Below are 27,454 nucleotides of genomic sequence, written 5' to 3'. Positions count from 1 at the left end.
ACCTGTAGAGGTAAAGCAGATTCTATAGAATGTTGGGTACCTGAGGCTGTTTTGGATCTGGAAGGCTGACTTTTAGTGACACACTAATTTTCAGCAACCAGATATATTCCTTAAGGTCTCCTCCTCAATAAACACACCAAAGGAGGCTGGGATCTGGGTAGGTAGCGAAGAAGTTATTTATTTTATAAAACAATTCTTTATAAGTCCTTTGTCAGTTTCCTAGAATACACAAAATGTGATTCAAGTTTAAATATTCAAACTGCATTACATACAGCTTTTGACATAGCTATTTATAGAAAGAGACAAATAACACGTTAAAAAATTCAAGGAAAAAAATGTTTTCTTCTGGGTGGGCCTTAACTGCCTTCCCCTCCACCCCCATTGCAAATATATTTTTATGCTGGGTAATATTTCCAAAACAGGGGTGCTTTTTTTCTGTTGTTGAAATGAAACAAACAGGCTTGCTTTCAGAGCCATAGAAGTGCCCAACTGTTAGAAAAAAACATTTTCTACTGGCTTCTTGCCTGTCCTATCCCCAAGCAACCTTTCCTATTGGCCCCTTTCTCTAGGAGGGCCCCTGGGGCTGCCTTCTGGAACTGTCTACTGTAAAACCATTTTGTGCACTGAGAACTACTTTCTTCAGAATCTCAGAGACCACCCAGAACACGCCTGATTTTTGGCAAATGTGTACGTGTTTCCTCGGTATCTGATTAGCTGTATGCTGAGTAACTGACCCGGGTCTCTGAGTCTTTATTTGAAAAAGGGATGGGGGCGGGGGGGGGGGGGGGGGGGGGGGGGGGGGGACGTGTTTTAAAAAATTGAAGAAAGGAAGAAAATCTCTTCTTTCGCCAAAAATCTACTTAACATTCATTTATTTGTGTTTAGGGGAAGGGGCAGGACAAGGGAATTAAATGCAAAGATTTCAACCAAGCGAAACCGTTCAAAAGGCGCAAAGGCGTTTAAACTCTGGGTTGAAAGAGTAATGATGTGCTAGAAGCTCATGAAAACCGGGGTCCCTCCCAACCAAAAGCTTCCCAGAGTGGGACTTGTCTCTTGCGCAGATACCTATGGCCGAGAATCTCGGAGCAGGGTCCTCGATAGCACAGTGAGGTAGAGGCTCCTAGAGAACAGGCCCTGGCTTTGTCTCATCCCGCTGTTCCTCTGCTCAGTCTCCTCTCTCACATACTAGGTGCTCAATTAAAGACTGCGGGTCTTTAGAACCGTCTGCGTCCGCCCCCATGCCACAGGCGAATTCTCCGGAACGCGGGGTTAACTCAGACCCACTGTCTCCTCGCGTTCGCTGAGGTCACTTGGTCTCAGCTGCCACAGCCCCGGCGGCAGGAGAGTAACCAAGAAGGCGAGCTGCTGGAGCCAAGATGGAGCGGAAGCGGGAGAGCAAGGAGGGCGGCGCGGGGCTCCAGCCGGGAGGCCCACCTGACCGCGGCGCGGACAGCCCAGTCCCCGGCTCCCATTGACCAGGAGGTCCGCGGCGCCCGCGCGTCGGGCGGGGGCGGGGGCGGGGCGGGGCACCCCGGCGTGCGCCGGGCCCCAGGCTCCGCCCCCGCCGGGCCCCGCACGCGCCCACCTCAGGGAGCCGCGGGCCCGGGAGCGCTGGGAGGAGGGGAGAGCGCGCGCGCGCGCCGCCGGCGGCTGACGCGGTTCCCGGCGCGCGCGCCTCCCCCGTCCCCCACCCCTCCCTGTCCCGGGGGCCCGGCGCGCGGCCCTGCTGACGTCAGCGGGCGGCTTGCGGTGCGGGGTGCGCAGAGCCGCTGGCGCACTCGCGCGCTGAGCTCGCCCCCTCCCCCGCCCGGGCTGTGGCGCGCGCGCGCTCGCTGGCTCTCCCTTCATTTTTTTCTCCCCTCCCTCCCAGCCTCTCTCCCTCTCTCTCTCCCCCTCGAGCTCTTGGCTGCCTGCGGCTCCCTCGCTCTCCCTCTCTCTCCGGTAGGCTCCTCCGAGCGATGCGAGCTCTGGGAGACAGCGACGCCGCCTCCCGCTAGAGACCTGCCCCCCGGCCCGGCCCCCTGCCCAGCCCTGCCCTGCGCGCGGGGGTCGGCGAAGGCGCCGCGGACGCACCGACGGCTGAGGACCCGCGATGCACATGCACTAGCAGCACCCCCTCTCTCAGTCCCTCCACACCCCGCGCCGCCGCCTCCTCCTCCTCCTCTGGCAGCAGCGGCAGAAGGACCCACCCTGCCCCCCACCCCACCCTCCGCCGGCTCCGGCTGCGGCTCCTGCCTCAACTATTATTTTATTTATTTTGGGTCGTGCACCAGCCTCAGTGCCTGCAGCCCGCGCCTCCACGGACCGCGGGCGCCTCTTCCCTCGGCCCCGGAGCCCCAGACCCCGGCCACCTTCTCCTCGACTCCCCTAGAACCCGCCAGCTGTCGCGAGTCTCCGCTGCTGGAATCTTAGCGGCTGTCTTTTTGGGGGGTTCTGGTTTCCCGACATTTTTGTTTTCGGCCAAGGGAAGGATATCGTGGTTTTTTCCCCTTTGAGCCCAGGCTCTGCTCTCTGGGGGGGTGGGGGGCGCGCCGAGCCGGGGAGCCGTGCCAGCCGAGTCGTGCGGGCTGTGGCAGGGAAGGGGCCACCATGGGATGTACTCTGAGCGCAGAGGAGAGAGCCGCCCTCGAGCGGAGCAAGGCGATTGAGAAAAACCTCAAAGAGGATGGCATCAGCGCCGCCAAAGACGTGAAATTACTCCTGCTGGGTAAGGACCGGGGCTGCCACCCCCATCTCCCGACCCCGGCCACTCCGCACCCACCTCTGCCTGCTCTCCCACCCTGCTCGTGCCTGGGGAGACCTGGTCCCTGAGTTGGAACCACTGTGTGCCTAGGATCGTCCACCCTCTCGCACGCCTTACCCCCATGCCCCCCCACCCCGGTTCCCCCAAGCTGACACTCACCAGTTTTTCCCCCCCCCGTCTGTCCCAACAGGGGCTGGAGAATCAGGAAAAAGCACCATTGTGAAGCAGATGAAGTAAGTCCCTGTGGCCTTGGGATTTGTACTTTTATTAAGAATAATTTTTTGTCGTTTGTATTATCTTGTTCATTCCACATTCCTCTCCAGGCCTGGTTTCTGATTCGTACACACACACACACACACACACACACACACACACACCTGAATTTGACTCCCCTCCCCCACGCCCTACGTTGGTTCTGGGTCCTCCACCCCAACTCCCCGGTGGGTGTTTTTTTTTTTTTTGTGGGGTGGGGGAGGGAAATGGAGTGCCTGTAGTTGTATGAATGACAGTGTCCGCCATATTGATCAGAACATCACACTATTGGCATGATTATGATCATTACTCTTTCTTGATCGTTGGGTGTATCACTACCTCCATTTCTATCTATGTGTCTCTGTTTCATTCTGTATTTCTCTCTCCTCCTCCCTCCATTCCGCCCCCCCCCCCATCCACAGTCCCTTCCCCCTGCTCTTCTTCTGGGGCAGTGATTTTGAACTTGGCTAAAACATGGAGGGGACCCAGCCCTAGACTGGGGTGGAGGATCAAGTGTCTGCTGTTCATGGATTTGGTGCTGAACTGGAGGTTGTCGTTTTTGCCCCCCCCCCACTCCCCCGACGTCCTGTCCCCAAAAGGTCTAGGGTTAGGGAAAGGGGCAAGTGGTAGGGGAGAGGGGTGGATTTCCAAGCAGATGTGACTGGCACAGCTGTATCCAAGGCAGACTCTGGAAGGGGGACTCTGGTTGAAGCTGAATGCCTGTCCCTTGTTTCCCCCCCTCATCCCCCCCCCCGAGCGTTTGCTCTCCTGACACCAGCAGTTTTCCTTCACTCTGTGGCCTTTATCAATGTATTTATTTATACTCTGCATAGGCCATGTTCCATGTAATCTACCCACAATGCGGATTTCAGGCCCCACTTGCCACCGCCCCCTTCTGCCTTAGATATCAGTTTCCCCTCCTAATTAACTGGGGGTGGATTTGAGTGATGGTTGAAAATTAAAACAAAATGGGATATTTCTTCCCTTCCACACTTTCTCGGTAAGGAGCCTCGCCCCTCCTTCCCACTCTCAGGCTTGCTTCTTGCCCCATCCATTGGGCAATTCCTGGTAAGCCCACAGGCAGCTTTGCTTGGGAGGGGGTGGTCTGTGGGGAAGGGGTGGGTGCCCTCGGGGCCTCCTGGCCCTGCTGCTTCCGTTGGCCTGTCAGTGCTGGACGGAGGAGTTCGTTAAGACCGTTTAGCGAGGATTCCACGTCGCTTTGCTGTGACACCTTCGTGCACACACAGCTCCTAATTAGGGGTTGCTGTGCAGTAAACAAAAATGATTATTTTTCAACTTGACAGAATAGCTGAAGTAATTGCATCCCGTAGGAAAACAATGGAAAATAAAAACCCCTTTGACGGAAAGGTGGGTGGGAGACGAAGCATGCTTCGTTCGTTGCGGTTTCAGAACCAAGATGCAAAAAATCTTGCATGTGTAACAGGCATGACAAGCGGGTTCTAGGCGGCGCCATGATGGTAGGGAGTAGCGACTCGGAGACAATCTCTCCCCCCCCCGTCGCCCCCCCCCCGCGTCTGCTTGACATATTCTTATTTTCGTTCGAGAGCTCCCTGGGGCTTTCTTTGCAGCGGCCCCTTCGGCTCGCCGCACCCCTCTGAGCCACGGGTAATTTGGCCTGGGGCTTCTTTGGAGCTTGTGCAGCCCAAATGGATGGCGAGGCGGGGCCTGGGGAATTGCTCTTTGCAACAAGGTGCATGTTGCATCTGCCTGGAGCCCTTTCAGGTCGGTAAATGAAGCAGCGCCACCCCTCTCTCCCAAAGGGGGGGGTGGGGATGTTTCAAAACTTCCAAAGTCTGTAATCTGCAGTGGTGGCCTCGGAGCCGGGTAGAAGCCCCAACCACAGGGGCTGGGTGAGGTTTCAGCCGTTGCGAGTGGTGGACAGCGCCCAGCTGAGGCCGGAAAAGTCGATGGGGCTGAGCTCGGCGACGCTCGGCTCGGCTCGGTGCGGGCTGGGCGCGGGGCTCGGAGGGACTCGGCAGTGTTCGGAACAGAGTCGGGGCCCCGGCGGAGAAAACCGAGCCGCTTCGGAGGGGGGCGAAGGCATTCGGAAAGGCTCGTGGGAGGAGGGGGGCGGGAACGAAGGAGGGGGGTAATGTTAGAGTCTGCAAATTAACTTTGCATCCACCAAAGCAACTCCTTACCTGCTTTTCCCGAACATGCCTCATAAATTAGGTTGATTTAATAAGAAGTCTAAAAATACATGCTGAGTCCCCCGAAGGGTACCTCACCTTTTTTTTATTCAAAGAAAGCTGAGCTCTCTGAGGAAATAGGTGTGCCATTTTAAAATGAAAATTCCTAATTATATACTGGGGCAGGAAATCTTAAACGAAGACTGTATGTAGACTTTCCCGAGAAAGTCTTATATGTCTCATATTTAGTTACACTGAGGAAGGGGAAAAAGTCAAGCCTTTGATGTTTGAGATGGTTAAATCAGATATCTGAGCCTTTCTTCTCTTCTCCCCATACTCCCCACTTTTCTTACTTCCACAGGACACCTTTTTGTAGAAAAATGTCAGGCAAAACTGAGGTAAAACTGTTAATTTTTTAAAACATACCAGCTCTTTAGGAAATAGGTTATGTTTATTCAAAAGGTCAATCAGGAAGAATTCTGGCCCTGTAAATTTTGCCACAAGGGACCCTGGCATCCTGTCCTCCTGAAGCATTCATGAATGGCAGCTTTTCCTGTGAGCCCTCCAGCTTGGCTTGAAATAAATCAGATCAGGGCCTTGTGCCAAGCTGGATGCAGGACTTGTTTTATTAACCACAAAATGTGGGATTGGTGTCACTGTATCCTAGTGACAAATTCTTTTGAGTCCTCCCTTGCAGAGATGATTTTCCCAATCGCCACGGCTGAGAATCACTTAAGTCAGGAGACGTGTGTCATGGGTGGGGCTGGGCCCAAAACTCTAGGTGCCATTTCCAGAAAGCAGTTTTGGACTTGACTGTGCAGTATGATTAGTGACTGACCTATCAGGCCATACATATGAATTAATTTGGATGCTGCTTTATTTTACCTGGGTAGATGAAATTAAAGAGTGCTCCATGGGTGAGGCCCTGTGAGAACTTGATGATTTCCTAGGGGGGCCTCTGCCTTAAAAGCTTCTGTTGGATTGAGAGAAAGAATAGTGATATTCAGCCATCTCCAGACCCTTTTAAATCAGCGTTTTCAGACAAGCAAAGAGCTATTCCATTCAGCCCCTTTTCTCATTCATGTTGTGGCATGCTGATTAGAAGGAATAGGCTTCCATATATGCCATAATAATTGAAGTCATATGATAAAGGACTAACTGCTGCTGCTTAAAACAAGGTGTTAACACCCACATCGGCCTAGAAATGTTGCAGGAGACCTTTGCAATTCTTTTGCTTGATACATGTTATAATGGGAAACTTCCAGCTGTTAAAGAGATGCCACAGATTAGACTGTCATTTTAAAAGCCTGATTCTTAGTACTTTATTAAAATCTTCATTTGAACATTTCTTGCTAGGTGGTGGTTGTTGTTGTTGTTGTTGCGTTTTTTTGTATATGTGATCGTGAACTAGCATTTGGGAGCTCTGTGTCTGACAATCCAAAACATTACTCAAACATTCAAACTAAGAAATAATGATCATTGAAAGAGCACAAATAAAATTTTATACACACCATGAATAATTAGTGACCTTTGTAAATATGTGGTATTTAAATAATTTTGCTTATTGGGAGCCAGTGACCTCACCTGTGACATGGGCCTCATCATTTTTGCAATCCATGAAACTGTTTTATTCAGACTAATCAAAATTTTATTTTTTTATTTGTTTTATTTTTTAATGTTTATCTTTGAGAGACAGAGAGAGAGAGAGAGAGAGCGCTCATGAGTGGGGTAGAGAGAGAGGGAGACGCAAAATCTGAAGCAGGCTCCATGCTCTGAGCTGTTAGCAAAGAGCCCGACGCAGGGCTTGAACCCATGAACTGGGAGCTTATGACCTGAGACTAAGTCGGATGCTTAACTGACTAAGCCACGCAGGTGCCCCTGGACTAATCAAAATTTAAAAAGGAGGTGTTAATTTTGATTACCAAAATCATTACAAAGAAATCTCTTAAAGAATTGTATTTTATAAAGTATGACATCGATAGAATATCATTTTTAGTGACTTCCCATTTTGAGCACATAGTGACAACTGCTTGGGCTATCTACCTGATGAAAATGTAAAAAGAGCCATGGAGGTGCTATAAGCACCACAGTTTGCCCTCATTTGAGGTGTTGAGTTCTCTGTGATGTCACATTCAGGATCTCTGTGTCTGGAACATTAAGTGGACTTTTAGGAAGATCGAGAGTTGCAAGGTGGCAATGAGGCGTGGCCTACAAGCTGCTGGCTTTATATATAAATGGACAAAGTAAAATGGAGTACTCGGGATGTGCACTCATTCCCAAGATGCCTGTGCAGTGCTGTTGTAAAACAAATGCCAGGATTTGCTTGGTGAAGACCTCATTTCTCATACAAATATCCCAGCCCTTATAGTGGGTCTATGATTCTGAGGACAGACCCCATCCTGTTCCTGAAGGTAGTCTTTTAAAACATCACCTCCTGCCAAAAACTGGGGGCTTCCTCCCACCAGCTGACCCTGCTTTTGTAACTAGGGTGTGTCCTATTTGGCTTAGGCTCACCGCAAGCCTGTGTTCATTCAGCACACTGCTGTTCAGCACCTACTAAGTGGCAGTAATGAGTGGAAGGGAATGGCCACTTGCAGCCATTACTCTGTAAAAGTGCAGCCATCTAAACGGGCACTTCCTGCATATCCCCAAAGGGTCCCATGTTGAGGCAGCCCTCTGGAGAGCTACTCTTCTAGATTTGTAGACTTGTTATTTGTGCAGTCATCTCTTTGGCTGCTTTGCCCCTCCCCCTTCCTCCCTTCTCCATGTTTATTCAAATGGCTGCACCTTGCTCCCTGGAGACAGCATGAGCGCAAACAGAATGTCAGATCAAGTAGCAGATGAGTTCTCCTTCGCTGATGGATGGTGCTCTCTCCTTGCTTACTGTTCACTGAACTGTAAATACCAGCAGACCTTCCTGCCAGAAGAGTAGCAAACGGTCCACCTGATCTCCTCAGGAATCAGCCGTGGAACTCTTGAATCTCAGTTACCTGTTGGATTCAGAAGTAGAACCTGTCTGCTTGTTGGCCGGGGGGAAAGAGGGGCTCCTGCTGATTAGATTAAATGGACGAGGCCTCATTTGGGATTGCCCTGGCTCTAAAGGAGTCCAGAATTTCTGTTCTCTCTCTCCGTGGAACTAGGTTAGATTTATAGTGCTCAAATGAGAGTACTGTCTTGTTTCTTTAGCACTTGGAACGCCCCAGATTATATTGTGCTCCTCAGTACACCACATCTGCTAAAGATGAGCCAGGATCACTCATATTTTTCAGCTGCTCACAGTACTCTATCTCTGTGAACATTGGAGATTTCATATGAGGAGAATATGGTCCTGTTTGTCTGACATGTGGTCAGTCCCTCTGGATGCAGGGACTTGGTTGGTTTGCTGTCTCCCAGGGTGTCTTCAGGTCCTCCTGTCTAACGAAGCTAGACAGACCCTTGTCACGAGAGCACATCATGATCTGAAAGACAGTAGACAAGGTGGGAAGGGGATGACTTCAAAATGAAAAACAAAAACAAACATTTTGGAAAGGGTTACCCCCAAACTTGACACTAGCAAAGAACAGCTTTTGATTCTGACAAAAGAAAACTACGTATGTGTACACACATGCTTCATGAGTTTAAAAACCGTGGATAGTAGAAGAGCGCTTTACCTTACTTGTGGATTGCATCCTCACAAACACCTTAAGGCACTCAGATGATCTCCATTCTAAGAATTTGTTTAAGTTTGTATCATGTTCTTATTTTACCCTGTGCTTCTTGCTCATACTGCATACACAATACTGGTTAGAAAAGACACCGTCCAGCAAATCGGTCATTAGCATAGAGAGGAAGGAGAGGAGGGAGCAGTGGTCTGTTACCGGTTCAAAGAAAAGCTAGTTTCTTTTTGAGAGAAGCAGTTTGGCCTGCTTTTCTGAAATGGAAAGGTGAGAAAGCACGGACTCTGGAATCAGGCTATATGGCTTCTAATCTTAGTTCTTCTACTAACTAAGTGGTAGTAACTTAAATAAGTTACTTTACTTTTTGTACCTCGGTTTCAATTTCTTGAAATAAAATGGAGCTGATAACAAAAACACCTACCTAGTAGAGTTGTTGTGGGCATTAAATGATGTAGTATATCAAATGCCCTTATAGCAGTGTTCTAGAAATCACTGTACAGATGTCAGCTATAGTTTTCATTTCTTTGATTGATTAGTGGGTGTTCCCTTCCCATATGGAGTTGTGTTTTCAAGTATGTGGGCCTTGTCTTTCTTGAGAGCCAGAAGGGGGGTGCTGTGGTTCATGCTTATGGCTTATTCCCCTTGGTGCTCTGCACCACCAGTTATATAATAAACTGTGTTGTCATAACTGATGTGACATTTTTGATGGTGCAGCTGCTTCAAGCCCAAGAGGCTGGAGTGATGTCACAAAGAGTGGGAAAGAGCACTGGACCAGGATTTAAGGCTAGTGGCTCCCCCAACCCCCGCCTCTCTGGGGATGCTGTTTCCCCCAGCTCCTTCCCTGTCCTAAGTGGCCCATGAAATGGTGAACTGCTTTCATCGTCAGGGTCTTGAGGTCTTTGATGCAAGGTTCTAAACATAAAAGCATCATTTGTAGCTCCATCCTGAGGGGGCAGGGGGTACCCATGAAAGCTCTTTAAAGGCCAAGATAATTGCAGAAGAGCAACCTCAACCACAAAGCTTTGTCAGCCCAGAAAGTCATAGTCCTGAGAGGCATTTTGAGGAAACCACCTCTAACCAAACTTTTCATGCAGATGTGGTTCTCAAACCAAAGAGGAGGATCCGAAAGTATCCTGCTGGTAAAAAACAGGATGTTTCTGGGAGGAAAGCCCCAGTGACATGTTAGAGGGAGAAGTGGTTTGTCGGTGGCTTCCAGGATCCTTAGAAATGGAGAAGGCCGGGCCCCACTGCAGATGGCTGCAGGTGAAGGAGCTTGCCTGGGTTCAGGTGCCTCAGATCCCGGGGTTAGGGGGTCTGCAGACCAGTAAAAGGGGAGGATCAGTAGAACTGTGTTTAGTTTTGACTCATTCTCTGATTCAACTTTGGGCAGGTCGTTTGGCCCGTAGGAGCCTAGGTTTGTGCATCTCTTAATTAGAACATGGGCTTTCACCACAGAATCTCTCAGGCCTCTTTCAGGTTCTTAGCTCTAAGATCCAGTAAATGCAGAGAGAAACCTAGAAGCCTGAAATGCAGGGGGGAATAGTGGGAGTATTTACCGCCCACAGCTTTTATCTGCTGAGCCATCTTTAGTTCTAATTTTCTTTACAGAGAAGAGGAAAAACATTGTGCTTTTCATAGCACAAAAAAAAAAATTAAAGTAAAATAAAATCCTGCAAGGCTAATAGTCAGTGCCCTGAATTTTTCCCCCTACTCACTTAATTTCTTAACCAAGAAGGAGGAAAGAAGAAAGGGGAATAATATGTGAGGAGAGTATTCCATGGCCAAAAATTTCCCTGGATTCTCTGCCTATGTCATAGCCAATTGATAGGCTTTCTGTGGGAAATTGATACTTTACAGGGACAGCTTCCCCATGCCATAAAATCAGCTCTGGGTACCTGCCTCCAGAGTCTCAGAACACTAATGTTCATAACACGTTGTAAATTAATTATGTGTTTAATATATCTGTGTCCTTTGCTAGTCTTGATGCTCCTTCCTTACCAGGGCTTCCTAAAGCAGGGACGATGACTTCTTTTTGTTCATAGTACAGCACTGAGCACAATGTTTGGCACACAAGAGGTGCATCACAAATGCTTGCTAAATGAAGGAAAGAGAAAGAAATGAGGTTCACAGGGAATGCAAACTCATTTCTACATAAGCCAGAATAATAACATTGAAAGCCTTTGATGATCATAGCATTGATCATTTTCAATCCAATCCATTATCATTTGTTTTTTCACATCATCCTATGGGGAAATACAGTCATCAGCTCCATCTTACAGATGAGGAAGTAAGGCTCAGAGAAGTTGGGTGGCTTGCTCAAGACCACACAGCTTCGTAGGTGACAGCAATGTATTCAGGCCACAATTTGTTTAATTTCAAAGCCTATGTCCTTTACGTTCTAACACTATGTGGCCCTTACTAGACCACCACCAGTGTGGACAAAGGAGACCTGGCAGACTGGGACCCAGTACCCATCAGCAAATGGGTGTCACTAACTTTGGTTGAGGTCAGTGGCTGAGAGAATAGCAAGTGCTTGATTGGTACTGGGTTCTTTTTGGAGGTGGAGGTGGTGATCACCCTCCCGTATGACATTGATTCTGACACCAGAGTGTTTCCTAACCATCATCTGGACAGCTCTTGAAATAATTTTCTGTTGCTGCCTCAGAAACATGGGCCATTTTTGGTGCCCACAGAGAGAAGCTGCCACTGAAGACTTTGGCTTTGGTAGAAGTGGGTGATTCAGAGGAGACTTGAGAAAGACAAGATAATAGTATATACATCCATTCAACCACCCCTCCACCCATCCATCCATCCATCGATCCATTCATCCATCAATCCATCCATCCATCCAACTTTTCATCCACAAGTATTTACTGAGCATCTACTATTTGCTGGATATATATATGGTGTCATGGAAATAGGAAGGTTTCAGTCCTTGCACTTAAGGAATTCAACCTAAAGGGAGTTACATGTAAAAGACACTTATACCTCAGAGCAGGCAGCCCAATCTCCCATAGGAGAATGGAGGCCACCATCTCTAGGCACGAAGTTCAGGGAGAAAATGACACATGGGTTGAGTCCTAAAAACAAGTGGTAGTTAGCCAGGTGGTAAAAAGAATCCCAGGGGGTGCCTGGGTGTCTTAGTTGGTTAAGTGTCTGACTTCAGCTCAGGTCATGATCTCACAGTTCTTGAGTTCAAGCCCTGTGTCAGGCTCTGTGCTGACAGCTCAGAGCCTGGAGCCTGCTTTGGATTCTGTGTCTCTGTCTCTCTTCCCCTCCCTCCCTCATGCTCTGTCTGTCTCTGTCTCTCAAAAATAATCATTAAAAAACTAACAAACAAAAAAAGGAATGCCAGACAGAGGGACCAACATGTAAAAAAGTGCTAAGATATGTCACCACCTGGAGCAGGCTGAGAATGTAAAATATCTTGATTTGATTAGAGCACAGTATGTAAGAGGAGTGTCCAGAGATGAAGGATGAAAGAGGAACAGAGATAGATTGTGAAAGGCCTTGTCTGTTTTGCTAAGAACTTTAGATTTTATTCTGAATACAATGAGATGGCACCAGAAGGGTTTTTTTATAAATTGAGGTGTGATTGACAACATTATATTATTTCAGGTGTACAATGTGATGATTTGATATTTGTGTAATTTGCAGAATGATTACCACGATACGTCCAGTTAACATCCATCACCACACACAGTTACAGATGTTTTTCTTATGATGAGAACTTTTGAGAACCATAGGGCTCTAAAGAAATGGGTGGCAGGATCGTTTTTGCACTTTAGAAAGATCACTTCTGTGGACTAGAGAGAGTATGTCCAGGGGCTAAGAGACCATGTGGAAAGTTATTTCTGTGATCCAGGTGGAAACAGGTTTAGAAGGAACTTAGAGCAGTGGAGTGGGAAAAGGATATTTGGGCAGTGGAATAGTCGAACTTACTTGATAATCGGTTGAAAAGGCATTGGGGAGGAGCTCCATTTAAAAGGATATAGACAAGGGGGCACCTGTCTGGCTCGGTTGGTAGAGCATGAGACTCTTGATCTCAAGGTTGTGAGTTTGAGCCCCATGCTGCATGTAGAGATTAGCTTAAAAAGTAAAATCTTAAAAAATGAATAAATAAAGGATATAGACAGGAGTGAGTCTAGGATTCCTGGTTTGGGCTACTGGTGAGATGGTAGTGCCATTCCCTGAGATGGAGCAATGCTGGAGGGAGAGGGAGGGTTTAGGGAGAAAAATGAGGACTTATTTTGTTCATGTTGGTGATTCTTGTGGATCATCCAAGTGGAGATCCCTGGCAGGCAGTTGGGTATGTGGAGGGACGTAGGACACACCTGGGGAGAAGGGTCAGTTTGGAATTCTGTGGTGCTGTGGGGCGTGGGAGCCATGAAAGTCGGTAACCTCACCACGCTGAGTGAGAAGGCAGAGGATGTATCCCCCACAGCATGCATACACCCCAGCTCCAGGCCGTAAAGGTCATTTAGGAAGTGGAGCCTGCGAAGGGATGAGCTGAGGGATAGAAAGGAAACCGAGGTAGAGCAGCATCATGAAAGCCAAGGAAGGAAGGGGTTAATTGAGTCAGATACTGCAGTAGTCAAATAAGCTGAAGACTGACTGGTGTCCAGTGAGTCTGGAAAGTTGTTGATGAACTTGGCAAGGGCAATTCCAGTGGAGTAGCAGGAGAAAAGCCAAATTGCAGTAGGAGTTACTGAGGGAGAGTGGAGGCTATGAATGGAGACTCCTGGAAAAGAAACCTGGGCTCTAGAAGGAAAGGGACAGACGGAAGCAGGGACGGAGTGGATAAGATTGAGCAAGGTCTTTATTGTTCATTCGACTAGTATGGTGGGACCTGGATCCACTGAGAATCAGAAAAGAAAGAGCCCAGATGGAGGGAGATGTTGAAGGTACAGGAAAAAAGAAGTGGTAGAAGGAGCAGAGCCCCAAGAGGATGGGCAGAAACAGGGTGCAGAGTATGGTTGGGCGACCTGATGTTGACGTGAATGTGTGTCACCTGCCCTGAGACTGCCAGGGGGGCAGTGAGCACAGGGAGGCAGGGAGTGCGTGGAGAAGTTTGGAGGCGGGATGGTGTTGAGGGAGTTCCTGCTTTATCTTTTTGTCTCTGAAGCGAGGAGCATTAAAAAGCAGCTGTCCTCCTTTACTGGCACCCACCAAAGACTGGTAACCTTTCTTCCATTCAAACAATTCATTTATTCATTTACCCAGTCTTTATCTAGCACCTGGTATGTGTCAGGCACTGTTCTGGGTGCTTGGAGATTCAGTGGTGAGCAAGTCAAGTTCCAGGAGACTCGGGAAATAACTTCATAAACAAATAATCAGGCACAGTAATTGCAGACTGTGGAAATTTTTCTGGAGTCACACCTTTGGTTAAGGTCTTATGCTGATCACCGAGGGATCCAGTTCCTGCCCTTAGAGAGTTGAGTCAGTTGAAGGAGACAAATTGGTGCCATGAAGGCGCGGAAGAGACTATGGTAGAGTTTAATTTGGACAAGGGCTGAGACTTTCACATGCCTCTAGATAACTAGGTGGAGAAATGACTTCGGTGGACACCCATTTTTTACTCTCTCCGGGCTGTTCCTGTGAGGCTTCCCATCACTGCCCCCTGCCACTTGAAGATAAGAAGTGAGTGTGTGGCTCAGTCCTTGCCATTCACAAAATCCCATTCTCCTGGCCACAGTGATTGGAGGATGGGCTATGACTCAATCCAAGCCAGACAGAGTCCTTCTTTGGAATTTTATAGTCAGTACAAGAAAGAAGCTCTTCATCAAAGAAGGTCTTCACTGGGTTGGAATGATGAAAACCTAGAGTTGTCTGTGGCCACGTTTCCGTATCTACAATACACTGCAAGGAGGAAGTTTGCTTATCATGGCAAAGACTGAGGCTTTGAGAGACTGGAACGTGAGGAAGGGAATGAGGAGAAGACAGAAAGAGACAGAGGAAGCCAGAAAGACATCTGACAATAATTATTATAATCTCTGAAGCTGCCTCTGTGTACCTGAAAGTTATGTGAACCAATAAATCCATTCTTTTACATAAACTGATTTGAGCTGGAATTCTCTCCTCTTCTAGCAGGAAGAAGAAACAGTGTGAGCTAAAACACAGAAGCAGTACTCAAATGTGCAGGGCACTCTCAGGGAGCAGTGAGCAGTCTTATGTGACCAAGGCATTGGGGTTTTGTGGGAATATAAGAAGTGGTTAGAAAAGAAGAGGAGCTAGATTGTGAGGGTTCCCTGACTGCTTTGCCAAGGTGTATGTACTTTGAATACAGATTAAGGTGCCTTTCCCTCTATGGTAGAGTAGTAGCATGCCAAGTTGGCAGAGCTTGAAGAAGACGACCAGAGAAGAGGCTTAAAAGCAGGGGCACCTGGGTGGCTCAGTTGGTTAAGCTTCCAACTTCAGCTGAGGTCATGATCTCCCACTTCGTGGGTTTGAGCCCCACATCAGGCTTTGTGCTGCCAGCTCAGAGCCTGGATCCTGTTTCAGATTCTGTGTCTCCCTCTCTCTAGCCCCTCCCCTACTTGCACTCTGTCTCTTTCAAAAAAAAAGTAAACATTAAAAATTTTTTTTAAAAAGAGCAGAGATTTTTGTAGTCTGAACTAGGAAATTGGAAGGACAAGCCACGAGAAACTGGGTGGGGAAGAGATTTTGGGGGTGAGTAGGTGAAACCTGGTGTATGCTTGACCATGGGGAGAGAGTAGATCAGAGGAGTCCTACAAGTTTTGAATCTGGTATTAGAGTTTAGTGATGATATCAAGTTAGGAGGCATAGGAGCAAGGAGACAGACAGTAGAAGGAAGAGGGCAAGTCATACCGCAAGCACAGCTTTTGGGTCCTTGCAGAATAACTTTTGTGTTCCACTCCCAGTGTTTAGCGGTCTTCTTAGAAAGTCGTAGCATTTAGAAGAGAGGTCAGGGCTGGCAGGAGGATTGAGCTCAGCTGCTGTGCGTGGTGAGGCCATGAGAGTGGATGCAGTTTCCCTGGGGTGAGTATGCAGATGGAGAGGAGAAAGCCCCCCCCCGCCATTGTGGAGGTGTGCTGAGAAACCTGCCTTCAGTAGGCTCTAGACTCCTAAGAGGCTCCAGCTGGGAAAAGGCACTGAGAGTCAGAAGAGTGGAGGAGAACCAGGCCTGCTTGGTGCTCCCCACAGGCAGGGACTGTGCCTTGGGCAGTTCTGTGTGGCAGCATGGTTCTGTTCTATGGCGGTTCTGTTCCCTGGCATTGCCAAGCAAGATAAGGACTGAGAAGGAGCTATTGTGTTTGGTGATTGAGGCTATTACTGGCTTTAAAAAAGAGCAGTTTCAGTGGAGGGAAAGGGGGAGAAGCCAAACTCAAAATTTTAGGGTGGATAAGTCTGGCCTAGGAGTAAAAAACCTGAGTGCTACCCCAACTCTGTCCCTATTTAGCGTGGTGGCCCCAGGCAAGTTCTTGAACTTCTCTAGGCCTTAGTATTTTTACATATAAAGTTAGGGAACCAGACCAGATTTTCTATAAGCTCCTGCTCAAATCTTGAGGTCACAATTTAAGTCTTGCTCTCCAACAAAACAAATATTCTCGTGGCAGAGGAATTCCCTGCCTTCTCCCTTGGCCACCCCCAACTGAGATAATAAATTATAACAAAATTAAGCTTTTAGGAGTCTAGTGCTAATTGAGAAAGAAAACTGGGACATCAGCTCAGGGAATTGTGGACACCAGTGCATGTGCGTCCACGTGTACTCTCCACTGAGAGTGTGGAGCCCTGTGAGGGAGGAACTTGACTCCGAATGGTATCAGGGTTTACAAGACCAGAGTCCTCTTCCCTGGGGAAGAGTGCCGAAGATGTTTCCAGAATGCAAAGACAAAACAACCTTGGGGGTACCCTCTCTCTGAGTTCACATGGCTAGGAGCTAGAAGTTCACAATGAGCCTGAGCTGGCTGTGGGGGAAGCTCCAGCCAGGGTGGGCAAAGAAGAGCTGGAGGGACCCATGCCTCAGGACAGAAACCAGCTTGAGGTCACCAGAGGGCAAGTGTAGGGGAGGTGCTGGCTTGGTCTCTCCGGCACTCTGTGGCCCTGTCAGTCGGGCGGGCTCTGGGCAGATGGTAGAATGGCATTTGGTTCTGCGTCATTGCTGGTCTTCTGCCTTTTGTTCACCCCAGTGTACAAAAGGCCTGTCTTTTTTGAACCCTTTCCTAAAAGTGTCCACTACGTAGACCTCACTATTCCCTAACTTCTTTGGCACGCGTCCGTTCATTCTGTGAATGCTGGTGGAAGACCAATCATGTTGGTGCTGGGTTTCCAGGAACAGAGCTCTTAGGAAGACTGACAAGCTCCCCGCCCTCAAGGACCTTATACTTTTGGAGAAGGGAGATAGTAAACAAGTAAATGAATGAGCAAGGCCACTCAGATAGGGATACGTTCTAGAGGAAATAAGGCTTAAACAGAAGAGAGCAGTTGGCAGAAATGGGGGATAGGGAAGCAGGTCAAGAAAGATGGGAGGAACAGGGAATAGCAGATGCAGAAGCCCCGAGTCAGAAATGAGCAGAAAGAAGGCTAGGGAGCTGGACCTTAGGAAAGGAAAACTGACACAAGACAAGATTAAAGAAGCTAGTGGGGTGGGGTGGGGTGCCACTGTTCAGGGCCTGGTGACCATGGCAAGAGAAGCATTTAGATTTTTTTTAATTTTTTTAATGTTTTTTATTTATTTCTGAGAGAGCGAAAGAGAGAGAGAGAGACAGCATGAGCAGGGGAGGGCCAGAGAGAGAGGGAGACACAGAATCAGAAGCAGACTCCAGGCTCTGAGCTAGCTGTCAGCACAGAGCCCGACCCGGGTCTCGAACCCACGAACCGTGAGATCATGACCTGAGCTGAAGTCGGAGGCTTAACCAACTGAGCCACCCAGGTGCCTCAGAGCATTTCGATTTCATGCTGAATGCCATGGGCGGTTGAAATACGGACAATTTGACCTGACTTATGTATTAAAAACATTCCTCTGCATTCTGGAAAAAGCAAAACCATAAGGACAGAAATCATATCACTGGTTTCGGGGGATGGTAGGTGAGAGGAATTGACGACAAAGGGGTGCAAGGCAACTTTCAGAGGTGATAGAAGTATTCTGTCTCTTAATCGTATGGTGGTTGCACAACCATACATGTTTATCAAAACCCGTCAAACTGCATGCCTAAAAAGGGTGAATTTACTGGAATTAAATTATAATTCAATAAGCCTGACTTGTCAAGTGCACATTATTTAGTTCAAAATTTTTTAGTAAGCCTTAACAAAATCCCTTCGGCTGCTTTGTGGAAGATGGGAGAGCACACAGGCCTTGCACGGTCCAAGCAGTACTCCCACGGCTGGGTCCCACAATTGGGCCTGTATTACGTGCTGTACCTGGTGGCTGTCTCATCAGTTTATTGATGTGTGTTCCCAGTTTTCCTGTTTTACTTAGCTTTCCTTTACAATTGGCTTGAGAGCTCAATGTGGGTAGAAACCATCTGTTTCCTTTGTGTGGGCCCATGGTAGATACTTGTTACATATTACTTTCCTTGCCTTTGAATGGTGCTCTAGAGTTTACAAGCTGCTTCCACATTCATTATCACCTTTGGGCCTTACAACAGCCCTGTCAGGCTGCATAGACACCCTTGTATCCCCATTTTATAGAAACTGAGATGAAAAGAAGTCAGTGTAGCAGTATCAGAGAAGCGTGAAATTTGGATTGCTGTGTATTAACTATCCATGTGATTTGGGGGAAATTATTTAGTCTCCCTGAACCTTAGTTTCTTAACCATTAAAAAGATAAAGAGGAAACACACTGCAGATACACTGAGGATTGAATGAGGTAACAGAACAGAGGTAAGCACTGAGCACGTAGTTGAAATTCGCTCAGTGTGGGCTATTTATATCATTTTTACTATCAGAGAAGACAGATTTATTCAAGGCAATGTGGTCAGTACATGATGGAACTCAAGCCTACTTTTTCTGATTTCAGGTGTGTGTCTCTTTCTACCACATCACTCAGTACATTCTTACTGGTTGGCAATTGATTGGTCCTGGGCTAATTAATCACTCTTTACCAAGTCAGATACTTCAATGCAGTCATTGATTAATTCAACAAATACTGAGCACTCACCATGTACCCAACACTGTGTAGGACATGATGGTGAGCCAAGACAGGCTGCTTCTCTGCCCTTGAGAACAGAGAAGCCTTTACAATTGATAAGCACCATAGCCGGTTAAGAGGTGGAGGATGCTGAGGGCATACCTATGTCAGTTTGGGGTGTGAGAAGACTTCCTGGAGGAGGAACATTGAAAATGTCTTTTTGTTTTAACAACAAGAAAACCTTTTTATTGTGACATAAATCAGTATACATGCAAAATGTGCATTTGTTTTAAAAGGAAAACATTCATGTAAGCTTCACGAGGTAAAAAAAAAAAAACAAAAAAACAACTAGGATGTTGCTAATAACCAGGAAGTTTCCCTGAATACTTGTTCTTGATCCCTACTACCTTGATTTTCATGGTGTTTCCTTGCCTTCTTGTAGAATTTACCACCTATGTATTTATCCTGTAATCATATAGTTCAGTTTTTCCTGGTCTGGATATAATTAGAATCATACTGTTGTGTATTATTAAGTCTTCTATCTTTCCTTCAATATTGCATTTGTATTATCCACATTGTGCATAGCTGCAGTTCATTTATTTTTATTGCTATATAATATGCTATAGCATTCTCTTCTGAATATTTATAATTTTTCTGTGTAGCATTCACAAATATTTGTATGTATTGATGAGTATGCTATATACTATTGACTTCACTACTACGTAATATACATTGTTATTTACTAGCTACAACAATACTATAATTTATTTATCCATTCTACTGTTGATGTGCTTCTGGGTTATTTTGAGTTTTGGGCAATTGTGAAGGATGGTGCTATGAACATCCATGTGGATGTATATCCCAAGGCACATGCATCTGTGAAGCGTTCTTAGAAATAGAATTACTGGGAATCCTCACCATTATTAGATAATGCCACATTGTTTTCCAGAGTGGTTATTACATTTTATACTTGCATTAGCAGACAGAATTCCTGTTATTCTAAATTCTTGCCAATATTTGGTGTGGTCAAACTTAAAATTTTTTGCCAGTTGTATAGGTAAGCAGTAGTATTTCATTGTGCTTTTACTTTACATATTCTAGATTACTGATGAGCAGCTTTTCACATGTTTTTTTGGACACTTGATTTCCTCTTTTGGGAAGCACCTGTGCTTTTGTTACTTTTTAAATTAGCTTGTAATTTTATTAGTAGTAATTGTAGGCATTCTTTATATGTTCTGGATACTAGTCCTTTTCCAGTGTTATTCATTACAAATGTTATCTCCCATTCTCTGTCATGTTTCTTCACTTTGTTGATGGTGAACTGTGATAAAAAGATGTTTTTATTTTTAATTTAGTCAGAGTTTTCGGTCTTCACCTTTTTGATTATCGTTTTTTGGGTTCTATTTAAGAAATCTTTCTTTATCTCTAAGTGATAAAAGCTACCCTCTTATCTCCTCCTCTTCAAAAAGCTTTGAAGCGCTTTTCTTCCGTAGTTAGGTTTTTTTTTAAAATTTTAATGTTTTTTATTTATTTCTGAGAGAGAGAGAGAGGCGACATGAGCAGGGGAGGGTCAGAGAGAGAGGGAAACACAGAATCTGAAGTAGGCTTCAGGCTCTGAGCTGGCTGTCAGCACAGAGCCTGAAGCGGGGCTTGAACCCATGAACCGTGAGATCATGACCTGAGCTGAAGTCAGATGTTTAACTGACTGAGCCACCCAGGCGCCCCCATAGTTAGGTTTTTAATTCACCTGTAATTCTTGTATGTGGTATAAGATAGAGGTCTAGTTTTATTTTTTTCCCTAATAAATACCTGTTTGTGCCAGCGTTGCTTATCCAAAAGGCCATATTTTCGGGCCCTGTTCTGTAGAACCACTTCTATTTTAAGTCATGTGTTTATGTATGCAGAGACCTGTTTCTTGTCTCTGACCATTCCACTGGACTCTATTCCTGTGCCAGGGCCATACTGTCTTGATTACTACAGCTTTGTAACGCGTCTTGATGTTTATTTTAGTAAATCCCACCTCTTCTCGTGGTCATCTTCATCAGTGTTTTGGCTGTTCTCAGCCCTTTGTGTTTGCATGTAAATGTTAGACTAAATTTGTGATACTAATCTGTTTGGGTAGAATTGACATCTTTAGATTTGAGATCTTTAAATCTTAAGTGTTGCTGATCCATGAACATGTTATATTTCACCATTTACTTAGGTTGTCATAATTTCTCTCAAAAACACTTATATTTTCCATAGAGGTCTTACATACTTTTTATTAGATTTATAGCTAGATATTTGATATTTTCAGTAGCCTTATAACTGCTTCTTTTTTTGAATTGCACTTTTTATTTGTTGCTGGTCTAGAGAAATACAGTAGATTTTTGCATATCGGTTTTGTATTCATCAACTTTACTTAATTTTTATATAAATTCTAATGGTTAATCTGTAGATTATGAGGCCCAGAGAAGGGAGCAATCTGTCTAGGTTCCCATGGCTAGCTAGTAGCAGAGCAAGATTGCGTGTGGTCCCATTTTTCTGATTTCTGCTTCCCAGTGACTGTTCAGGAAGGGTAGGGGTAGAAGGAAACAGCTGGGGAGAAGGAAATAACATTTAGCGAACACCTATTATTTATAGTGCTTTCTACACATGTGAACTTCACTCTTACTGGAGGCTGATTTTTGGTTACCCTTATTTTATAGACGATGGAAGTGAGATTCAGAGAGGTTATTTAGACTATTTGTCCAGGGTCACCCCTTGGTTCATCACCGAGAAGACATTCCAAAGTTGGAGGTTTCTCTTTCACCCATGTGCCAGTTTGCACACCTTCTGTATTTGAGTTTAGACACCCACAGAAGTCTTTGGGCCTCCCCCCCTCAACCAGGCTGTCTCCCGGGCCCCCACCCTGTGCAGATCTGCCTCTAATGAAGCAGTACTGTCATCTTCAGACTCACATGGGCCTGCTTACTGTCAGCTCCTGGGTTGAGTTCCTACCCAAAGTCTTGAGATCACCTTCATCCTGCCCCCTACATGGTTCCCTCCCAACCGAGAAAATTAGTTCACAAGTTGTTGGGTTCTAGGAACCAAATTAGGAGTTGGCCTGGGCATCTTGTCTCAGTCCTGACTTGAAAATATGGTTGGGGTTTTATGACTCTGCTTTGTTACACAGTGGACTAGAGAGAATTTATGGTTGCAGTGCTTCCTGGCACCCCTTCCCCCAGTCTGGCTGATCGGCGGGAGCTGCCTGCACGCAAAGAGGAGGTTTGCTGTTGCTGGCTGTGCAAAGGAGTTGTGAAATGCTCTGTTTGTGAACACAGCCCAGCAGTGCTCTATTCAGTGTGACAGCTTCCTACTCTGGAACACACGGCCCTTCACAGGGTGACTGTAAATTATGCAACTCCGGAGTTAAACAATGAGGACTGATGGGGAAAATGAAGGGACAGACTGGATTTCAGCCTGGATCTGCAGTGGTGGAGTGCAGGCTTAGGCTACTTGGCGATCCATGGGAGGAAGGTCTTTAGCAATTAAGAAAAGCCAGGAAGTCCTGTCACAGTGCTACTTGTGAGAGTGGGTTTTACTTTTTTAAAAATGTAAATGTTCTTTTCAAACTCTGTTTATCAATTCAGGGAGCATTTTAGAAACTAGGAGAGACATTTACAAAAGAAAGTAGTCATATGGTGTTACCAAAAGTAATTGAATGCTGTACTCTGTATTTAACCTTTGTCCTGATGGCCCCAAGTCATCATTTTTTTCTTAGTGCTTTGTGCTAAAAGTCAGCAGTGCCCCTTAGGGCAATTGATGTACAGACCATTTCCCACCCCCTTGCCCCCATGCCCTGCCCCCATGGTCTTAGAATGCAATTAACTCCACTTTGATATGCTTTATATAATTTTCCTGTCTCTTCACTTGCTGTCATCTGTCATGTCTTGATGCTTTCTGTGTTCCTACCTCAAGCCTTATTTCCCTCCTCTTGTTCTACTCTGAATCTGTAATGGCCTGGAAAACTATGTGACTGGGTCTGTCACAAGAATGTGTAGGGCAAGAAGAATAAATAAGACCTAAGTGAGGACCCCTTCTACAAGTAGAGTACTTGTGCTTTAGTGCCCAGACCTCTCTGCACTCCTGCCTCTTAACGGCATGGCATTAAGTATGTAATAATGAGTTCGTGACTGCGAAATGTGCTACAAACATACATGATGGTGAGAGGGTTGCTGTTGTGGTGCAGCCTGGTGCTCAGAGTTCTTCAGTGTCCTTCATGGTTCCTGGCAGGGTTCTCATTCATAGAAATTGTTGGACAAGTAGCTTCCAGATAAGAGTGATGCACTGTTACTTGTAACAAAAGACATCGGGCTGGCTTTAGCAGCCAAGAGGCTGGTATGAAGAATCTCTGTAGCGAAAGGGTTCTGCTGGGCCCTTTCTGTAAAATGACTTGGGTATACATGGGTACCACATGGCGTCAGCCGTGTGATCGTCAGGGCCATCCCCAGGAACCCTCCGCAGTGGTGGGCATCACGGACATCCGCTCCCCTGCATGAGAACTTAAGGTCACTCGGCAAAGCCAGACCAGACCCAGGTGCTACTTTTTTGGTCAAGACCTGCTTTACTTTTTGATCAAGACATGCACTAACAATTCTTCCAGGAAGAAGCAGTAGGGATTTGGCTGTTTTCAGATGTTTGTAGCCCTCACACTAATCTGTTTGAAACCACTTGATCAACATGCTCTCCACCAATATTGTTCAATCATTTTTTTTGCTCTGCAGATACATATTGAGTGCCTACTGCATAGGGCAGGGGATAAGCAGTGTGGAGGAGGTGTTACTGTTTGTAACAGTGGTCTGGGAAGACTACCCTGTGAAGCTGAAATTGGACTGATGGAGACAAGGGAGCCTGCCTTTTGCAGTTGGGAAAGAGGAAATGAAGAGGTGAAGGTTCATAGTCAGGAGTGTGCCTGGTGTGTGTCAGGAGCCACAAGGAGGTCTATACAGCTAGACTCACAAATAAACTGGGAAAATGGATCCATGATTGTTTGGAGTGTGGGAGTCAGAAAGAAAGCTCCATCACGAACTACAAAGACCTGTATCTTGTGGGCATGCAGACCACAGACCGTCATTCGCTACAACCCCGGCTGCCTGGGGGTGAGGGGTGGGGTGGCCTGTGTGTGCATATTCCGAGGCAAAGGACATTGGAGGGAAGGAGCTCCATCAGGAGCCAAGTAGGTTGACTCTGCGTGGCCCAGGAAGGACCAGTCATTCTGGCTGGCCTTTGGGACACAAGCCCTGAGAGAATGTGGGCCACTCCTTCCTGCCGGTCTCCTAGCAGAGGAAGTCATCACTGGCCCCGGCTTGGCCGCCTGCTCCGCCACGGCGAAGTCCTCAGACCGTGAGCCCTGAGGTTTGACCAAGGACAGGAGGCTGTCCTGCAGACCTCATTCAGGGTTGCTGACCCAGGTGTGGCCTCGGCCTCAGACACATCCAGCGAGCAAACATGGTGTCGGGGTGCAGATTCCCGGGAACTAGAGCCAGAGGGCAGGCTTCCTCAAGCATGGCCAGAAAGTTTAGTGGTATATAAGTGAACACATGTGTTATTATATTTATTTTAATGTGTTTTAGGGCAAAAGGTCCTTAACACATCAATACCGTGATGTTACAGATAATTATGGCTTAAGATGAAGTTAAAGTAGCAGGACGTTTTATTTCCCAAAGGCATAAAAGCCATGAAGGTGGCCAAAAAGCTGTTTGGGTAGTGCTATCCTGAAGCCTTCCGTCAGCATGGGGGTGCTGGTTCTGAGCAGGCCTTGCCCTCTAAGGGACAAAAGAGTGCCTTGGAAAGACTCCCCCCAGTCATCCTGGGTGGTGGTGGCAGTACCCCTGTCCCAGCCCCAGGTCCATGCGCTGCCCCACTCAGTCACCTCCTTCCCCACACTTGCCCGGCAGGCAGGTCTGGGCCTGGCCTGGCCTGGGCCCCCTCACTACCATTCTTGCTCAGCCTTTCTCTGAGTGCTGTGCATAGCATTTCCTCAGCTGTCTTCCAGAAATTCTGGTTTTGTCCTTCGCCATCCTGCTCAACCACCAAATGGTTTCCTTTCACCCTCTGCATTGGGTCTAAAACTTGGCCTTAGCTTTGAGAACATACCACAGTCCAGCTGATCACACTGATCCTGAGCTGCCTCTCATTCTGTATGGAATGCTTGTCTCTGGCCTCCCCCTACCCACACCCGTGCCTGCTTCTTGCCTCTGTGCTGGGCGCTGAGGCAGGCTGCCCATCCTCCTCGTGTGCGGCCCAGCCCGTGAGGGCCGGCTCAGTTCTCATCCGCTCTGGGGGCCGGGAACTCCATTCTCTGCATTACTTTGTATGTGGTGTCTGAAACACAGCATTAGAGTTTTTAAATATGCTGTCCTGGTCCCTAAGAGATTCCCCCTTTGTTTATTCTGGTTGTAGACACACGAGCACACACACTTGCCCAGGTACCAGAACAGATGTGCTCACTGTGAGCCTGGCAGAGAGCTCTGCCCCTGAGCTGTTTGGAGAGAGGCGGTTTGAGCATAGTGGTGAAGTGCTCCAGCTTTCGGGTAGCCCTGCCTTGTCTGAATCCTCGCTGCGCCACCTGTTAGTTTTGTGGCCCTGGGCAAGTAGGTTTGAGGATGATGTGAAACAGTAGAAAGAACTTAGTTCCATACTAAACACTAAATACACATACGCTTGGTATGTGTAAGACTTGCTTCCTCATCTAGGCTGTAAACCTCCTGTGGAGGGAAACCCGATTCAGAATCATTTCTACCCCATAAGCCAGATAGGTCTAAAGTGCACAGGGAATATTCAGGGTAAATTTACATAGTAAGTCAAGTAGCCCATTTACACTGCTGTGGGTTTTCTTGTAAATTGTTGGGCATACAAGGTGTTTTTGCAATGCTTATGTGAAACTTCAGTGTACATACATGATATGTATTATTTGTATATTTAGGCTCCCCTGTGGATTAAGAACTGCTGAGCCTGGGGTGCCTGGATGGCTTAGTCAGTTAAGCATCTGACTCTTGATTTCAGCTCAGGTCATGATCTCCTGGTTTGTGAGATGAAGCCCCACATTGGGCTCTGCTGACAGCATGGAGCTTGCTTGGGATTCTCTCTCCTCTCTCTCTCTGCCCCTCCCCTGCTCATACATGCTCTCTCTCTCTCTCTCTCTCAAAATAAATAAGTAAATTTAAAAAAATAAAAAGAATCACTGAGCCTGCTATACCACTGCTTTTTATTGAGCACTTACTGTATGCAGGGAGAGGGAAAGGCTCTGCTGCCTGTTTTCCTCTGGAGGAAACTTCCATCTCTGACTCCCCTGTCTCCCTTCCCCACAGCCTAGGCCTGTGCCTCTGCTCCCTGGCCCTGTATACCTTCAGTTTGCAACTCATTCCAGCAGGCTCTAGGGCCAGATTTAAGTAGTAGAGAAGTTTGGGCAGGGCTAGAATGCTAAGCCTTCCTACTGCTAAGGGCAAAAACCTAAAAGAAGTAATAACTTGATCTAGGCAGTGCTTATATAGGCTATACATTTAATCTAATTGAATCTGTGGACCTATACACCTAAGATTTACTATATGCGTTGTTCTATATATATATTACTATAGAGCCTGATACTGTGGGGAGCAGGTAGGGGTTCTCAAAACAGGAGGACATGCCCACACCCTACTTTTCCCTGCTCTGCTCCCAGCATCAGCCTTCTGTGAGCCTCCTTCATCTCCCACGTTTGCAGCTGCAGGTAGAGGACTGGGAGAGGACACCCCAGCACCCACTTTAGAGGCCCCGAACTGCCAAGCACTCAAGTCTGTGAGCACAGCCCTGTCTTTGACACAAACCTGCTTGCCAGCGGGGAGCACAGGGATTCATGTCCTTTCTCTGCCCGTTGCTGGGCTAGAATTAGCAAGTCCTTACCCTCTCTGAGCCTTAGGGGGTTCTTACCTCCTGTAAATTGGTGATAAGACCTGTGTTAGTCTTAACAGGAGTAGCCAATGAGATCATGGACATGAAAGTCTCACAGGATCACAAAACATAAGCTGTCAGTAGTGTGTGCCCCAAGCTCAGCTCATTCCTCCAGTGTTTGAGGGCCCAGGTTTTGAAGAGCAGTAACGCCCTGTCATTCAGTGTGCAGGCCCTGGAGGCAGCCTGCCTTGGGTTCATTGGTCCTGGCCCTGCCACCTGCGAGCTGTATGACCTTGATAAGCCACTTACCCTCCTGGTGCCTCAGTTTCCTCCAGTATAAACTGGTGATTATGACAGCCCTTGCCCTACAAGGTTGTACTAAGAGTTAGAGGAGTTAATCCAGGTAAAGAACTTTGCTCAGGGCTCAGTTATATAGCTACTACTACCATGAGCAAGGGTGCCTGCTGGGCCTTGAGAGGACATCTTTACTGAGCAGAAACTGGGGACAGAAAAGAAAGTCTCACTTGAATATAACTGTTTTGTGCACTAGCTATATTTTCCAGGTGTTGGGGCTTGAGACTGATTATTTCCTGTATTTGGTAAGTTTTTCCATCCTGAAACCTTTAATCATTCGAGTTTGCTTAATAAATAAAGGCCCCCTGTGACATGTCCT

General features: G+C 47.0%; 1 protein-coding gene across 2 annotated transcripts in view; it reads left to right on the top strand.

Annotated features, from left to right (window-relative positions):
• The first annotated feature begins 2,173 nt into the window (after positions 1 to 2,173).
• GNAO1 (G protein subunit alpha o1) overlaps positions 2,174 to 27,454 on the top strand; it is a 166,541-nt gene continuing 141,260 nt past the window's right edge. Inside the window, exons 1-2 of one of the 2 annotated variants that reach the window (XM_039232635.1) lie at positions 2,174 to 2,707; positions 2,934 to 2,976. In XM_039232635.1, coding sequence (XP_039088566.1) covers positions 2,590 to 2,707; positions 2,934 to 2,976 — 161 coding nt within the window. In that variant the 5' untranslated portion in view covers positions 2,174 to 2,589. The remainder of the gene's footprint in view (positions 2,708 to 2,933; positions 2,977 to 27,454) is intronic. The other variant, XM_039232634.1, reaches the window with a different exon arrangement.

The sequence above is a fragment of the Hyaena hyaena genome, unplaced genomic scaffold (assembly GCF_003009895.1).
Source record: "Hyaena hyaena isolate Hyena2069 unplaced genomic scaffold, ASM300989v1 scaffold_68, whole genome shotgun sequence".
NCBI lineage: Eukaryota > Metazoa > Chordata > Mammalia > Carnivora > Hyaenidae > Hyaena > Hyaena hyaena.
This window is presented reverse-complemented; position numbering and strand designations above follow the sequence as displayed.